The following is a 16400-nucleotide window of genomic DNA, read 5'->3' as shown; positions in this document are numbered from 1 at the left end:
TCAGAAGCGAACAAGACATCAACAAGTACTGTACCCAGAGACTCACCTGGTAACTCATCGGTTTGATCAGTATTCTGTAGGCATCATGAAGTATCTATCACCTTGGATACCATGATGAAGATCATTCATGATAGACCCTACAACTACCGAGTGATGACAACAGCTCTATCCATTGTAGACTCCAACACTTGCAGATCAGTCATTACTAACGGCCCGGATTTATAGCCCCAAAACAACGGGCAAACCGGTCCAGTCTTGTTGCTGCTAATCGGCCTGGATTGGATTGGATTGTCATGTACGTAACATGACGGCCTTCTAGCGCGTTTCCACCACTCTGATCCCTTTCCCATGTCCCCAGCTTTTACTCCATCAATTGCACCATGCAAATACCTAACAGAAATACCCAATTCGAATCAGTGATACCCCATGTAATCCCTCACTGAACGTGGAGTGTTGCCCCCCAGGGTCCTGCATCTACTCTACGGTGCAGTATCAAGTTTGTATCTCCTCACGAGAGAGAATCCACATATGGGGAGATTCGAGGGACGAGATGATCATCACAGCTGACTTGTTACCTCATAGTCTAAGTTAGGTACGAAAGGAAGAACAAGGCACAGTTTTGCCCCCAACGGACTGATGCACTACTCCGTAGATAGGTACGGCGAAAGAAAGAGGGTCTCCCCAGAAATCCAAGGCTGTCCTTTCGCCGACTACAAGTCCTATCTTGGTGGAACCCCTCCAAATACCAAGCAAAGCACGGCCAGAATCCATTCTCTACGCGGAGCTTAATGAGGGAATTCCGAGCTCTTATCCGACCTACTTGTACGCTTAGGTTCTTGGACTCCTTGCTAACTCAGTATCTTATATATTCCTCTTCCATCTCTGTATCCATCTTGCACTTCATCCTCCCCTTCCTCCTCATCCATCCCGTATACCCATCATATATCATAACTCATGTGTACTCCCTAAGCAAGCAAAGTTACTTAATATACCTATATACATACACACTTACATACAAACAACCGCCATCATGTCTGCATATCCTCAAGACGTCCACAACGACATCTACCCCTCAGACCAAGGCCACGACTCCAGCAAAACCAACAGCAAAGAAAAAGTACCCCTCGACAATGAAAAGGGCCACGACATAGATCTTCACTCTGCCCACAACGTCCCCGTCGTAGACAATGGCTTCGGCGGCGGCGAGGGCTCCAAGAACTTCCGCAACATGACAAAATGGGACACCACCTTTGCTCTGCTGACCAACCAAGTCGGTCTCGGTGTGTTGTCGTTGCCCAGCGTTCTCAAGACGATGGGCATCATTCCTGGTCTTATTGCTATTATTGGCATTGGTCTTTTGTCGTGGTATACTGCTTTTGTGCTGAAGCAGTTCTTTGGAAGACATCCTCATGTGTTGAACGTCGTTGACATGACCCGTGTTGTTGGCGGTCGTCCCCTTGCTATCGCTTCTGGCATTGGTCTGTTGGTCCAGGTGATCATGACAGCTGCTTCGGCGAGTGTCACGCTCTCAATCGCCTTCAACACGATCTCCAGCCACTCCATCTGCACTGTGGGCTTCATCGGCGTCGGCTGTCTCTGCTGCTGGGTCCTCTGCGCGCCCCGAACCTCCAAGTTCGTCTCGCAGTCCGGCATCCCCTGCATGGTCTCTGTCATCGCCGCCGCGGTGCTAGTCATGATCTCCCTCGGAATCAAGAACCCCAGCGCTGCGCCCGTCGGCTGGAAGAAGGACATCAAGATCGTAGCAAACCCCGACTTCCGCTCTGGTCTCAACGCGTGCCTCAAGATCTGCTACGCTTACTCTGGTAACATCAACTTCGTCACTTACATGGCTGAGATGATCGACCCCGTCAAGGACTTTGGCTTTGCCCTTGCCTGGTTGGAGGTTGTGTCCATCACCTTCTACGTTGTCGTGGCTATCGCCATCTACTGCCTTGCTGGTGAGTACACTGTCTCGCCCGCCCTCGGCTCGGCTTCAGAGAACATTGCCAAGATCGCCTATGGCATTGTCCTCCCCGCTGTTCTATCCACCGGACTCGCCTTTGGCCACACCGGAATCAAGTACGTGTACGTCCAGGTGATGAAGCACTTCAAGCTCCAAAGCGAGATGACTGCCAACAATGTTCGCTCGTGGTCCATCTGGATGACCATCGTGACCGTCTTCTGGGCTCTCTGCTTCATCCTCTCCAACGCCATCCCCGTGTTCGACTCTATCTTGTCTATTGCCTCGGCGACTACCATCTCGTGGTTCACATTCGGCTTCAGCGCCGTATTCTGGTTCCACATGAACTGGCACCAGATGTTTGCCAGCCCCACCAAGATCCTGTTGACCTGTGTCAACGCATTCCTCATCGCAATTTCGATTTTCATGAACGCGGCTGGTCTGTGGTCATCTATCACGGAGCTGTTGGACCTGTTTGCCAACGACTCCAGTTCCATCCAGGGCGTCTTCGACTGCGGAAGCAATGCCCTCTTCTGAGCAGGTCTCGGACTCGTGTATGAAGTAAAGTATCCAGTTATTTTTTCATTTAGACAGCGGGAATCATTCTTTCACTCTCTGTAAGAGCATTACGTTGGTATCTCCTGAATTCTGTCATCCCTGTATATGTGTGTCATGTTATTTTCAGTCAGCGTTTGTTAGAAACTGTTATATAAGAGAAATCAAATAGTGGTTCCACGTAATGTGTGGTGATCCAATTGTGTTGTTGTGAAGTCACCGGAGACTCCGTAGTAGTAGTCTTGGCAGTAAATCCAAGACGCGAGCCTGGGATATATATCCACAGCCGGCCGACTCGAAGCTCACAACCGGGCCGGTTGATGGCAGTGATATGCCCCGAGCCAAACCGGTCGGTAGTGGATCGTCGTTCACACAAGGTTTGCTTGCCTGAATCTTTGATGGATCGGTAGTGGATCTCATCTAAAGGAAATCACGTTGAATGTGGTTCCATTGCCAGGATCTTCGGATGCTAAAGTGGATTTGCCGCCAAGCCACCCGCTGACTGACTGGCTTTGGGGCAAGTGGGACCTTGCATAGCGTAAAACTTTGCTAGAACCGCCTGCATGCGGCTCTTTTCAGCGCATGAGCCTCCCGGAGCTCGCACCTGTGAGGCTGAAGTGAACATGATCTGACTCGTGATGCGCTGGGACCATGCCACTCGCAATAAGCTCCACGACTCATCATAACCTGCCCTATCGTGTGCAAGATGGAGGGAAGAGGAGCTGTGTCATCTCCTTGTGTCTTTCTTGAGCCGACGAATTCCGGTGTTCGTGTTGATCATCAGTTTCACCATGCCTCAGCCATCAAGCGGCTAAACGCAGCGGCAAAAGTCGTCCATATCTTATCGTGACTCTCAAAGCCTTGGTCAAGGCTCAAGCTGTCGATCAGCAATCGATAAGAACTTGGCGATAGAAAATGTTGGTGTTGAGGCTCTGCGGAAACCAACTGCCGATAGATGGTCAACGCACTGTAGAATAAAAAAGTTGCTAATGTTCAGGCAACAGATGAGAGAACATCATGAAAAACACCACAACACAGCCTGTCTGACAATCTCCAACTCAACTTCACAATCTCTCGGTGGCTCACGGCCTCGTTATATAATTCTCCCCCTTGGACCTCTTGGAACCGGCACAGCACCACGTCGGCGTATTTGTCGTCTTGTGCCGGTCCAGACAGGGTATTATCCGCCACGATGTCCTGCGACATTGCAAGTCGTGCTCTTATTCCTGTCACTATCCAATTCTCAAGTCCCACTGTTCCTCCACTCTTTGCCGGTCCCTCTCTTATGCCATGGAAGTGCGCATCAGCATCTCATGAGGCTCTGCCCAAACCTCCTCGCTTGCCTATTTCCATTAGCCCATCGATTCCAGTTGTTCACGCCACGTAGGCTCCGCCATCATTTCACAATTTCGTCTTTCTCGTTCGTCTTGTTCTTGATCGCGTTTCATTGCAGGTGGAATGCCTCTTTCTATTCCGGTTTTCTTGTCAAACACATTGGCTTGGCTTGTTTGTAAAAATGTACAGTTCCGGCCCGGCCCTATACCCGGGAATACTTGTCTGGTCCTCTAGTTGCTTCGTGCACCTCCCTTCGACTCCCTCAACTCGTCCATCTTGGCGACTCGCTTCTTGAACTCGACGTACTGGCATTTCTCGTAGCTATGTCGCTCATCCTAGTCAATCCCTCTAGCGTAAGCATGGTGTTTTATTGATATTGGCATCGATATCTCGGTAATGATCGGCTTTTTGTTGGGCTGAAGCTTGGCTGGGCTGAGCTCGGTGTAGCCGCGAACTTGGGCTTCCTTGGGCTCAAGCTCTGGAAAAAGGCAATTGACTTACCGAGCACTTCCAAGGGGCGTACCAAGTATCCCTTCGGCACTTGTTGAGAGGAATCAAGAGGTGAGCGCAGCTGTCTCGGTAGGCCAGAGGGAGTTTGGCATCGCGCATCTCCTCGCGGGTCGCTTCTGCTCAGCAAGTCAGCGGTCGATATTCGGTAGGGAAAAGTCGCTCGAGTGTCAATTATCGGGTCGGTACGTACGCCGCGGCTCGGTGATAGCGTCGGAAGCCATGGTTGCTGATCAATTGGACTTCGAGATGTGAGGTTGTCTTGGATTGGCAGAGCTGTCGTGAGATGCTCTTTCGGTTCAAGGTCGGAAGCGTCGGTTTGTGCCTTGTATTTCCGGCAGAAATGAATTCCTGTCCAATGAACACTCGTGAATTACCACGCCGACTTCAAATCACCATTTCACCTCCTACAGCATTAATTCAATGAAGATGCTGCTTGAACTTTCCAGTCAATTCTGTTCCAAACATAGTCCTGCCTTTCAACTCGTAGCCTTCGTTGCGAGCCTGAGATGATCACAACTTCAAACTCATCCGTGCCGGAGATAGTGGGGCCGGGTCACCACCGGCTCCGGACCTGCACCTCGGTGAAGAGACGAACAGTTAATCAGCAAGACAATTGCACAATGCCCTTCATCATCTTTTTCTAATCTCTTGTTTTATTTCTCTTATACGTAATCCAGTCACGATATTCTACGAAACAGCTGTGGTCAACTAGCATGTTGGCATCTGGCACCTCATCGCCGACAGTTGTTCGACCGACGCTTTGACTTACAGTTCTCAAGGCACGACAAGGATCTCAGGCCCATCAAAATGTCCAGGCTTCTGAAATCTTTCATTGAAACTCAAGTACTCTTCGGTAGACCTATCAGAAGCACCGTCAGTTCACCTGGGATGAAGCCCATTCAACATTCCTCGAAAACTGCTTAAGCGTGCTGAAGGAAAGCAAACCTAGTACCTCGAGGTCTTGATCACGTAAGAACAACACGATATCAGCGCATGCCCAGCTTTGACGAAGCCCAAAGACATCACAAGGCCATATCCCAATCCTCCACTCTTGAGTTAATAAAGTCGTGATGCTATAACCTATACCGACAAAGGCCGATTCTTGATCTGTCACTCATTAATCACGCCAGTTATATTATTGAGAACAAATCTTATTATACATATTCCCACGCGAAGGCTATTGGCTTTATGCAAAGCACCGCGAGACACTATAGCCGATGTTTTATAGACTACTAATAATGCTGTCATAATCACGAGACAGCCCTTCAAGTCCAATGATGCCACTCCAAGCCCTCACGATACTCATATCCGACTTGAGGTCCTTCAGCATCGATCAAGTATCCGTACTCGCAACGATCAAACCTAACCTTTACCTGCTCCTTATAAAAGGCGTTAAATTTTGCCTGAAGAGCATCCTTTAAGCTCGTCACACCACCTTCTGGGTGCAGGATCTTCCATGGTTCAATGCACGTGTTGCCTTTACAAGACTTCAACACGAGCATGAGAGCATCCAGGCGATTGAGGACCTGTCGGGCAGTCGTTCCTAACAGTGCTGAATCGGCAGTTGTGTCATCGTGAGGGAACAGGCTCTTCAACTGTCCTGGGTCGGTCTAATGGGGGTTAGCATCAAGCCAGTCAACAGCACTGAGATAAACATACCTTGAGGTCGTAGAGTTCGTGCTCGTTGTTACACCAAGCCGAGTAGTAAAGATTGTAGTCCTCATGCACTATTCTCACGCCCTTATATGTATTATTCTGCGCGAAAATCTGTCCCTTGCCATCTGTAACACGCCGTCAGCAAATTGAATTAGCATGCAAGGTAGACCGAACATACCAAAACCGCCAATCTCGCCTTCAGCGATAGCACCGCCCCAGTACTCAACCGCTACGTGCTCGTGTCGTTTGTTCTCCTGAGTGGACAACACAGGGATAGGAGTTCCGTCAAAGTCGCTGCGAAGGTCCGCGCCTGCGAGTCTGAGAATCGTAGGAGCAAGGTCGATGTGTGTAGTCACGGCATTCTCAATGGATCCTGGGGATACACCTGGGCCCCTGATGAAGAGAGGCACGCGGATGTCTTCGTCAAAGCCACACTCCTTGCCAGGAGGCAGTCTGTGTTGACCCAGGTGGTATCCATTGTCAGAGCTGTAGATGATGTATGTCTCGTCAAGTATGCCAGCATCTTCAAGCTGCTTGGTTACTTGCTCAACAATCTCATCGACACCCTGAAGAGCCTGGAGACGAGCGCGGTAGAAGTCATCGAGGTATGAGACTGATGAGTCATTGAGCTGGGCGAGTTTGTGAATCCAGCTCACACCACTAGGCTGTTACACCATCAGCATTCGCTCGACTCCAAGTATTAGTAATACGTACCGAGTCTGGGTTAAAGTTCTCCGTCCTCGGGACTTTGACCCCTTCGAAGAGATGAGAGTGTCTCTCAAGAGGAATGGGAATAGTCATAAGAGGTGCGCTCGGGTTTCCAGGTTGCCGTCTGAGATTAACATTGGAGTGTGGCGCAACAGGCGCAATTGCAACGAAGAATGGATTCTCGGCGTCAATGGCTTCCTTGAGAAGATCATGTGCATACTTGGAAATCAAGTCTGAAGTGTGCACTCCTTTGTGTTGAACTGGTGGCTCCTGGTTATGCTGGTAGATAGGATTCAGGTAGTCATACGTGCCCGGGTCAAGTAGGAAGTTGGTTCCTGTCCATCCTGCAGGATAAGGCGAGTTGTAGTTGTTTATAGTATGAGCATTGAAGAGCTTGCCGGTGTAGTATGTGTTGTACCCAGCTTCTTTCAACCATACAGGCAAGTAGTTCTCGTTCAATCCCTGTGAGACGAACTTGGGGAAGCCGCCTTTTCGATCAACATTTTATCCGAACATTAATAACCCCTTCAACTTACCATACGGTGGATTGACGTCAGTGACATTAGTGTTATGAGGCTGTTTCCCTGTCCAAAGTGCAACACGGGAAGGACAGCAGATGGCTGTGGTAGTGAAGTGGTTGACGAACGATGTACCCTTGTCAATGATATGCTCTTTGAGTTTGGGCATATAAGAGACAGAGTTTAGGACAGCGTCTTGATCGTCTGTGAGGATGAACACAATGTTCTTCTTCCCACCATTGTTGGTCTTTGGCTTGCTCTGTGCAGCATCATTGTTGGGTGACAGTACAGCCTGGTCTTCTGGTTCGTAGTTGAATGACGCATTAGTACTTTGAGCCAGTAGACAGCTTGCCAACAGCGCTGGCCGTATCCAAGCTGGAGGTCGCATATTGATGAATCGCCGAAGGCGTCAATGAATGTAACTGCACTGCTGCCGGACGATTGGAAGGATGGTGATACAAGGCTTTCTGGCTCAGTCTTTTGGTGTTCTTCTCGAGATAACAGTTTCTATTAATGAATCACTTAAATATCCATTTCTACAGGAAATATCTATCGGAAATACCGCTATCGAAGGCAATGGCTTTATCCGCGGGATGGTGTTGTCCAGCGACTTGATGGCGTCAACGTTAGTGTTTATATGAGATTTCCCACCAAACCACTAACAACCCCACCAATCTGGATCCGAGTGGAGGAGAGATCCGAGGAAGCTAAAAGGCTAAGCCAACTTCAACCTCGCTGGTTTCGGCGAGCCTCGAGGCATCGACGACAAAGCACGAGCTCACAATTTGGGCAAGAAAAGATGTATTGCGGCATCTCACTCCCACAATCGTTGCACTCATCTTCACCCTCCACACGGTCAAAGGGCCTGTAGTTTCGGTGGCGGCAACCAACGGGCTGAACGGGTCGCGCTACTGGTGCTGGTGCTGGTGCTCTTGCTCGTGCAGCAGCAAGTTCTCCTGCTCTCGCCGTGAGGCGACGTTCATCCCACTGAGGACAGTTACAGGTCTTCCATTGTCTCCCGCATAGGTAACAGAACTGGTGGCCGCATCGACAAGCTACATTGGATAAATAGTCAGACAAAGTACGGAACGAAAGATGAATGATGATCGATAAACTTACAGATGTGAAAACAGCCATGGGTCAGCTCGACCATGTTCTTGCACTGTTCACAGCGCCTCCATCCATGCTCCTCTGCCAGGCGAATAACTCGTTGTGACTCAGGGTCGTCGGTACATGTACCCTCGTGTGCGTCGCTCAGACAATTGAGGCATGTCCTCGTCTCGCAGCGAGTGCAGCGGGCAATACCAGCTTCGATGGTACGCAGAGGTATAAATTCAGAGCATGCCTTGTCACTGCAGTACGTGCGGTTGGTTGTTTCGTATTCCTCACGTTTATTGTCACACTCAGTCAACAACTCCTCTGGGATGAATGTGTTTGTCGTGTCCACAGGAATAGCCTGTCCACAGCATTTAGGTGGAAAGAGGGACTCGTCTTTGATCGCCGTTCGAATGCTTCTAATTAGGCATGGCTGGCACATTGCGTGGGAGCAGGGAGCTTCGAAAATCATGTCGATGGGGAGCTCGTCGCTGCAGTAGAGACACTCCTTTGTCTCGACATATAGCTCGGAGGGGGCGGGGGATGCGACCTGAGTGGTTTCTGGTTGATCGTCAGCATCTCCCTCTTCTTGGGTCTCCTCTGGTTGGATTTCTTCTCCCTGGATCTCACCTTCGTCTCTTTGGGAGACATCATCTCGAGGAGCTGTGTCGTAGCTCTGGTTATCAGCGTCACTCTGTGAGTCGTCACCAGAAGCGCTCTCAACACCTGTCCCATCTCCTCCAGCAACACTCGAGGCTTCGTGAGTTTCTTACACCTGTCCCATCTCCTCCAGCAACACTCGAGGCTTCGTGAGTTTCTTCATGGCTGAGTTCCGCCTCAACTCCAGTGCTCTCTCCCTGCTGCGCAGCGACGTTGAAAGCTTGCAGTGTACGATAAGTTTCGTCATCAAGTCCACTATGGTCAGCGCCGTCACCTGCTTCGGGGATAGCATCTGGGTTCTGTTCCAGCTGCCTAGCCAATTCGAAGTCTCGACTAGCCTGTTCTTCTTCACGGATGAGGGTGGCGATCAGCTCTGCATCGGCCTCAACGGCCTGCGCCATGCTGAGGGCGATCGCATGATCGTTGGGTTCATCCATCGTTGAGGTTGGCAATGAGGATGAGGACAAGAAAGAAAAGATAAGGGCCCTCCTGAAGAAAGAAGATGCGAGGTGAGGAGAAGAGCAAACAACTTTAGGTGCAGACTTTGGCAAGTGGCAGTGAACCACTCGGGCTACCAGGCGACTGGCGCGCAGTGCCAAAATTCGGAGGACAGCTCACATAGCATCAGGAGCTTCACTCGACATTGGTGCCTGAAGCCTCTGAATGTGAATAGATAGGTAAATATAAGGTCCGTTATACCAAAGCACAAGCAGGTTGGCAAATGTGTAAAACATAGCGGTTTCTTGCATGAATTGAGGGGCTCAGCGTGGACAAACACACATTCAAGTATATATTCCACTCCTCTCACCCTTTCTTCGGATGCTAGATCCCGATAGTTGCTGTTTGCGTTCAGCATTGCCAAGTTTCAACTGAACAATCTATCGCGGATGCACAGAGGCTGAGGACTTGCGAGTTGAGGTGATTGCCAAAATGACAAACAAGAGCCTATCTTCGTTTACTTTCCAATAAAACATCGCTACGATTTCCCCTACTTGCTATAGCCCTTTTGCTACTGAGGGACTGGGCGTCGTGATACTCAACTGGCTGTGAAGTCGAAGATCGTGCCTCAGACATCCCCATCTTCAGTCAACCACCCGGAACATAGCCGCCCAGATCCGGTCTCAAAACAACCTCCTTCTCCTTTTTCGTATCATGTTCGAGCCTTTCTTATCGTATAACATAGATTCCGAGAGCCGATGCTTGCCTGATTGGTATGAAACAAGTTACAGCATACCCAGATACAAAGCCAAGCTCCTCTTCAGGAACAGATCTCATATCAATCATGAATTTCTATTCGAGATATGATCTCAATAACATAGTCCATGAAACAAAACACTATATGAGTCAGTCAAATGCATGCAGGGTCCAAGTCCACGACCACTCAATTAAGCATATCCCAACCTACTACTTCAAACAACACCTCGAATCCCCTCACCCAAACCTTCCCAGAGCATTACCATTGACTCAAATATCTTCTATCCTCTCTACCTCAATCATATGCCTATTCCCCTCATTCAGTGGCTCATGCTCTCCCCATCTGAGGACCCCTAACCTCCACCAAAAATGATTGGCTCTCATTCACCCACGCTCAAACACCACAACGCAGAGTAGCCTAGCAGATTGAAACAAGTGTTTTCGAGTATTTCTCTATCTGAGTCTCTCATGGTATTCGCGTCGCGTTCGGCACGGTGCATTGATGGCCAGTGGTTGTCGGCGCAACGGCCTTGGGTGAAGTGTTGACTTAAGATATAAACCATGGGTCAACACCACCAAGATTAACTCGACAGTCTTTTTTTTTCAGCGTGCTTTCTTCTTTTTATTACTTTACAACTGAATCATCTATATCACTTTTGAGTATTTGGCTTCTCTCGTTTGAGCCTTGTTATACTAGACATACTACCACTATCATCAACACCATCTTTGGTCAACTCACTACATACCCTCTCTATAACACCACACTCTCTCGACTTCAATCTTTTATAATCATCATGTCCGACATCATCGCCTGGCTAGTCCCCACAGCGCGTAACTCTCTCGCTGACAAAACAACACATCTGCCCTCCAACATCCCCCGCGCCGTGCAAACAACCTCATCCCCAACTCTGCTCTCTCGCCTCCCAAACCTCCTGGGCAGCCGTCCCTCTCGCGCCATCAAACTCTCTTTCGACAAAGCCCCCAAACGCCCTGGGTCTTTCGTTCTCGGTTCCGACCCTTCAACATGCGATATTGTGCTTCCTTCGCTGCCAGGTATTGACGCACGACACTGCGAGCTGAGCTTTGATGCGGAAGGCCGTCTTGTTCTTAATGACTTTTCTGAAATGGGAACACAGGTTTGGTATGATTGGGAGAGTAACGGTGATCAGACGGATTATACCTGGATTCTGAGCTCGGGTGCTGAGGCTGGGTTTCCCAGTATGGTGCAGCGCATCACGGTTGATATTCAGGGTGTGAGATTTCAGGTTGTTGTGAATGATCACTCTGATGGTTGGGATGCATATCACGACAAAGTTGAGGATTTCGTCCGACAGCCTTCGTGGGCGCATGGTCTTTCTCCAGGTTGGGATCGGGGGTCAATCTCTCCCGTTGCGCCGCTGTTCTCCAACGTGCCTCTCTTTCAACACATTCTTGTCAAGGCTCTGGGCGAAGAGCCCGTCGGAGAAGTATATCTCTGGAATTTGGCTCGACCATGGGAACCTATGGTCAAGGCTGCTGCATGAGCAGTCTCTATGTATCACGTGTTCGGCGTTAAGGATTGGTCGTTTTTGTATATAAGTACTGGGCAGGATCCTTTGTAACGACAAAGGCAGCGATCTTTTAGCATTAGCGCAAACTTTTTGGTAACAGTGTTCATCATTAAATCGAGGTATCACACAACTCCTGGCTCCCTATAGTCCCATGCTTTTCTCTTCTTATAGATCCTCGGGCAGCGCCAACACCTCGCGCTTCTCTGCCTCGTTGTCCTCCGTCTGCTCCTCTCCCTCTACAGCGAAGCGCGTCATGCTGAACTCGGGAATACGTCTTCTCTGAACGCGCTGGCCACCCTTCTTGCCCTTTCGCATCTTGGCTGTCTCTGCTTCTTCAGCCACGACGGCCTTCTCACCGGCCTTGTCTAGCATTGTGCCCTCCAAGCTGAGATAGCTGGTCTCACCACTAGTGCCGACGTCGAAGTTACGTATCCGGAAGCGAATCTTGCCCTTAACTTTGTCGCCGTTGCCGTCGGCCCAGAAACCGGTGCTGTGGATTTGACGAACCACGCCGTGATCGTCGGCGGTGATGACTGAAGCGGTCTCCTCAAAGCCTTGGGCCTCGGGGGATTCGTTGGGAACCCACTTCCAGTCGGGAGGAAGTCGACGAGCTTCAATTGAAGCGTTGAACTTGCCAAAGCAAACAACGCCAATGTGTCCCTCAGTCTGCAAGTTAACACTGCCCTCCATCCAAGCGCCGCGACTCGGCACGAAAAGATCAACATCGGCAGTGATCCAGCCAAAGCCAACCGCAGACTCGCCCTTGGCCATGACAGTCGCCGGCGACTCGTCATCCGTAGCCGCACCCTTTCGTCCAGGGTTTTCGCCGAAAGCGACATTCTTGTAATCGAGTAGAACACCGCGCAGCGAAGGCACGTACTTGTTTCGGAGATGTGAGAGGTGCTGTTGCTGGCAGTTTGTGACAGGCTGCGCCCAGCCAATGGGGAAGAGAGGCTCGTAGAGTGATACGGTCTGTGTGAAGAAGGGGAATTGAGGGTTCGCGGGGATATCGGGTGGTTGGTAAATGTTGCTGTTCGACTTTGAGGGTTTGGCGGGAGGAGGCATGTCAATCTCCATGGCATCAGGGTCAGCGGGTGAAGCATTCTCCTCGGGCTCAGCAGCGGTCTCGTCCTTCTTGGACTTCTTGGGTCGCTCTGCAATTTCTATCGCTTCGGTTTCCTTGTGATTCTTCTTGCTCTTCTTCTTCTTCTTCTCGCTATCCGCTGCAACCGGGGTGTCAACCTCTTCTGTGACTGCAACTTCCGCATCGTGATGCTTCTTCTTCTTATGTTTTTTCTCCGACTTGTCCTCTACCGCGGGAGCTTTTGTCTCTGCTTGCGCGACCGCATCTTCAGTATGCTTGTCCTTCTTGCTCTTCTTCTTTTTCTTCTCGGCCTTCAAATCGCTGCTTGCTTCAGGTGCTTCTACGGCAGCGACGCTCTTGGACTTTTTATGCTTTCGCTCGATGTCGGCAGCTGCATCTTCTTCTCGGGCTCGCTTCTTCTCCTTTTTCGCCTTCTTTTCAGCCTTGGCGGCGGCGTGGTCGATTGGCGCCATTGTTGTCGTCGGGCCTGTTTGCGAAGCTATCGCGGTCGAATGGTGTTGAAGAGGCCGAAGAGACTCGAAAAAATTAAAAATTCTGGCTTATCTTATCGCGGAAGCTCAGCGAACTCACCGAATTTGGTGGGGCTTCACCGAGTTCACCTTGGCTTCACATCTTGACTACCCTACAGCATCTGTTTTTGTCCTCATCCTGCACTCAAAGCCCACTATCGCTCCTACTTCACGTGCTAGCTGACTAATTCTATGGTCAAAGACTCTGCAGAATACTTCTCTGGTTATGTTTTCTATCGCGTGTGAAATAGGGACATCAAATGTGCGATTGGCTGTTGAAGTTCTGTTTGTTGGGTAATCCACCGGGCTGATCGACATCAATAGACGCTAGCCTGATGCACACTATCAACAAGTAACTTCAACCTTTGCATATTTGGAACAAAATACCGCAGATGAGGACAGACAGTTCAGAATGGACAAACATACGGTCTCGGCAAAGTAAGATACCTGGTGGATGCCCAAGCCCACAACGACCATTACGATGGTTTGAGAGTTAACGGTCGAGGGATCAACTTGCCGGTTGTCCGTCTAGTCCAACGATGAGAGCACACATATGGAAATCGAGCGAGTAAGGTCTTCCTCAGGACATTCAGAACAACATCACAAGACCTGCCCTCACACCATCTCAAGTTATCTAGCAAAAGACCGATCACGGAGGCATTGCGACCTGGAAGTCTCCAGTGTCAAGAAGTTGGCTGCACTCATGCGCGATCAACATGTCAAAGACTCGATCTGCTTGCGGTCCACAGCGAACTGTCAAGCTTGCATAGGAGATCAATAGTTCGTATTTCCCCAGACGATCGTGAGCGGGGGTGATATACAGGAGTTCCCAATGTGCGTCGGAATGGCCCTTCAATCAGCGGAGTGTCAACGGAGAATACGAACGTGGACCAATTCCACAATACCCCAGATATTGAAGTCAAGAATTGTTCGGTAGGAAGATCTAGTGAAGTCTTGTTCATCTGCGCTCGAAAAAAGAGTCCCGAGGGTCATGGTTCAGAGAAAGTAACAAGATGCAGACAACAGCGAGATGCCCAGAACGACAACGAACAATGCGTTCTGCGTTATCGGAACAACAAACGCTCTTGATTTCCGCGAAAGCTATTCGTACCATGAATCGCCTGACTTGCATGACGCAGGAATGTCAATGGAGCCGATACACGATCCAAGAAACTAACACCTTAGACCAAGCTGGAGGGTAAACAATGTGTTGAGAGTCCACCTTGATGTTTGCAGCCACCATGTAAAGCACCATGCGACCGAATCACAGCAATCAATTCATTCTCGCTCAACAAGTACAAGCCTGACTCAAAAGTTATCCAGACTTTGTTTAGAAGGTCAAGTGGAGAAGACACTACAATGCAAAGCTTGTATTGTTGAACGGCCGGACAACCGTTCAGAACTTGGCATAGTGGTTTCTGACGGCGCATTGAACGGCGCCTGTGACGGTTCTACGAGGCGTACATAATGGAAGAATGTGATTATGTACAAGATCGGCCAGAACCGGCGGGCAGGTAACTCAGAGGCTGGTGGAGCGTTAGCTTTATCTCAACCGAGATTTACTTTCTAGAACGGCGACCAGAAACATGGAAGAGGCGAAAGAAACGTGGAATATGTCATAAACGGTCGTGTCAGTTGTGATGGTGTGGTGAATGCCGGTCGGAAACAGCTTTCTATTCTGGTTAACGGAGCCGCAGAGTTTCAGGCTTTGAATCAGAGGCTTTTCTCTTCGAGTCAAAGAGAAAGTCAAAGATGAATGGGATCTGTCAAGTGCCATGTGGCTGCTGGTGCCTCTGCCGCGGTCAAAGTCTTGAAAGGGTCTCGCAGTCCGCCCTACAAGCTTCAGCCACAAGTTCTCGAGCCAATAGCGTTCAAGTCGAGAGTTTTGCTCTTTGTTCTGCGCAATACTTTCTGGATTTGTGTAGGTGCAGAAACTCTGTGTGAGTGGGTTTTTCTGTTAAAGCCTGGCGAGAAAAAGCCCGAAAATCTGGAAAGCCGCTAAAGTGCTTCTTCTAAGAGGAGTGAAAAAAAATCTTGTTCTGGCCCCCATCACCAAAAACTCCACAAGACACAGTTTGTGCTGAAATTGTGGAAAAAAAGGTGCGCACAGTACGAATGACAAGCAAAAAAGAGCGCGGAATTTCTTGGAGAGAGTGACGAAGAAACCTTGGCTTAGTGGTTCGGCCAATTGCACAGGCAATACTTGCAGGAATAAGACCAAGATGACGAATGCAAGATGATTGCCTATGATTCGTCGTGTGCCTTGGAAGAGAGCGGTTGATGAAGCGGTAGTTATGGCCTCATCCTGACTTGACTTGAGAGGCTAGGCCTACAGTACAGTACAAGAACGCAGGTCAAATTGCTTTGTCTTACTGTGACGTGGTCATGCCCTCAATGCTTGGTGTTTCTTGTGAATCCCTCCATCACAAAGCTGACAGGCAGGCTCCCGTCAATAGATGCCCAGATTTATTGGCATGATCGACAATTAATTAAGAAAACAGAGGAATGTTTGGCATGTTTCCTCCACAAACACGAAGAATAAATGAAACAAGCTTATCGGCTTCCCGCTGCGTGCCGTCTGTGGCATTGACTGCTCAAATGCTTGGCAATCACGATCTTCACCAGCACTCATCGGCGAAATTATGTCAATGTACAGTCTGCCTTGTAGAATGGTACTTTTGACAAGTCATAGATAACTTCGCAGACGCTGTTGGTTGGATGAGTTTTCATCTGATCCACCGTCTCAGAACCTGAGGCATCTGGCATTTCTTGGTGCTGTTGTGTAGCGCGACCATTTTGGACGGTGCCTGCATCCGTACAGTATCACAGTCACAGTGTTGGCGTTGAGTTGTCGGGCAGACATTCTTCGATATCGGGCATACAAATTGAGAGGCTCGATCGTGGCGCGAAGCATGCTGCACGTATCGTGGGCCTGCAGAGTTTTCGCTCCGTTTTCTGCTCCGTCTAGTCCATTGTCTGTCTACCTATCCTACCTTAGTTATTCACCTGTATAGCCTGAGAAAACGGAGCGCGCGAATAAAACTG

General features: G+C 49.6%; 6 protein-coding genes across 6 annotated transcripts; 2 read left to right on the top strand and 4 right to left on the bottom strand.

Annotated features, from left to right (window-relative positions):
- Window positions 1-781: 781 nt before the first annotated feature.
- FOBCDRAFT_51220 (transmembrane amino acid transporter protein-domain-containing protein) lies at window positions 782-2614 on the top strand. Its single transcript, XM_031189604.3, has one exon. It carries the CDS (start codon window positions 1031-1033, stop codon window positions 2495-2497), a length of 1467 nt encoding a protein of 488 aa, XP_031033589.1. The 5' UTR covers window positions 782-1030; the 3' UTR covers window positions 2498-2614.
- Window positions 2615-3619: 1005 nt separating this feature from the next.
- Window positions 3620-4638, bottom strand: FOBCDRAFT_230853 (NADH-ubiquinone oxidoreductase B18 subunit-domain-containing protein). Its single transcript, XM_031189603.2, has 3 exons — window positions 4551-4638; window positions 4352-4476; window positions 3620-4185 (listed from the first exon to the last, which is right to left on the bottom strand). Exons 1-3 carry the CDS (start codon window positions 4579-4581, stop codon window positions 4081-4083), a joined length of 261 nt encoding a protein of 86 aa, XP_031033588.1. The 5' UTR covers window positions 4582-4638; the 3' UTR covers window positions 3620-4080.
- Window positions 4639-5485: 847 nt separating this feature from the next.
- Window positions 5486-7630, bottom strand: FOBCDRAFT_298058 (alkaline-phosphatase-like protein; the record flags this gene model as incomplete). Its single annotated transcript, XM_031189599.3, has 5 exons — window positions 5486-5970; window positions 6020-6141; window positions 6195-6681; window positions 6731-7212; window positions 7261-7630. The coding sequence occupies 5 exons, from the start codon at window positions 7628-7630 to the stop codon at window positions 5626-5628; spliced, it is 1806 nt and encodes a 601-aa protein (XP_031033584.2). The 3' UTR covers window positions 5486-5625.
- A 338-nt stretch (window positions 7631-7968) lies between these two features.
- On the bottom strand, window positions 7969-9731 carry FOBCDRAFT_189101 (uncharacterized protein; the record flags this gene model as incomplete). The annotated part of the gene is made up of 5 exons (XM_059608672.1): window positions 7969-8297; window positions 8362-8898; window positions 8968-9063; window positions 9113-9309; window positions 9616-9731. 5 exons carry the CDS (start codon window positions 9729-9731, stop codon window positions 7969-7971), a joined length of 1275 nt encoding a protein of 424 aa, XP_059467825.1.
- A 1254-nt stretch (window positions 9732-10985) lies between these two features.
- FOBCDRAFT_298053 (uncharacterized protein) lies at window positions 10986-11714 on the top strand (the record flags this gene model as incomplete). Its single annotated transcript, XM_031189597.2, has 1 exon — window positions 10986-11714. The coding sequence occupies one exon, from the start codon at window positions 10986-10988 to the stop codon at window positions 11712-11714; it is 729 nt and encodes a 242-aa protein (XP_031033582.2).
- Window positions 11715-11774: 60 nt separating this feature from the next.
- On the bottom strand, window positions 11775-13346 carry FOBCDRAFT_51201 (DNA-directed RNA polymerase I subunit RPA43). The gene has a single exon (XM_031189596.3). It carries the CDS (start codon window positions 13296-13298, stop codon window positions 11907-11909), a length of 1392 nt encoding a protein of 463 aa, XP_031033581.2. The 5' UTR covers window positions 13299-13346; the 3' UTR covers window positions 11775-11906.
- Window positions 13347-16400: the final 3054 nt, after the last annotated feature.

The sequence above is a fragment of the Fusarium oxysporum genome, chromosome IX (assembly GCF_013085055.1).
Source record: "Fusarium oxysporum Fo47 chromosome IX, complete sequence".
Taxonomy (NCBI): domain Eukaryota; kingdom Fungi; phylum Ascomycota; class Sordariomycetes; order Hypocreales; family Nectriaceae; genus Fusarium; species Fusarium oxysporum.
This window is presented reverse-complemented; position numbering and strand designations above follow the sequence as displayed.

What these genes read in the sequence shown, in the direction of transcription:
- FOBCDRAFT_51220 (XM_031189604.3), top strand. Translation starts at nt 1,031, where the DNA reads ATGTCTGCATATCCTCAAGACGTCCACAACGACATCTACCCCTCAGAC.
- FOBCDRAFT_230853 (XM_031189603.2), bottom strand. Translation starts at nt 4,581, where the DNA reads ATGGCTTCCGACGCTATCACCGAGCCGCGGC. An exon ending in CGCTATCACCGAGCCGCGGC is followed by an intron (nt 4,477 to 4,550) that starts GTACGTACCGAC and finishes CTTGCTGAGCAG; the next exon opens with AAGCGACCCGCGAGGAGATG. An exon ending in ACGCCCCTTGGAAGTGCTCG is followed by an intron (nt 4,186 to 4,351) that starts GTAAGTCAATTG and finishes GGGATTGACTAG; the next exon opens with GATGAGCGACATAGCTACGA.
- FOBCDRAFT_51201 (XM_031189596.3), bottom strand. Translation starts at nt 13,298, where the DNA reads ATGGCGCCAATCGACCACGCCGCCGCCAAGGCTGAAAAGAAGGCGAAA.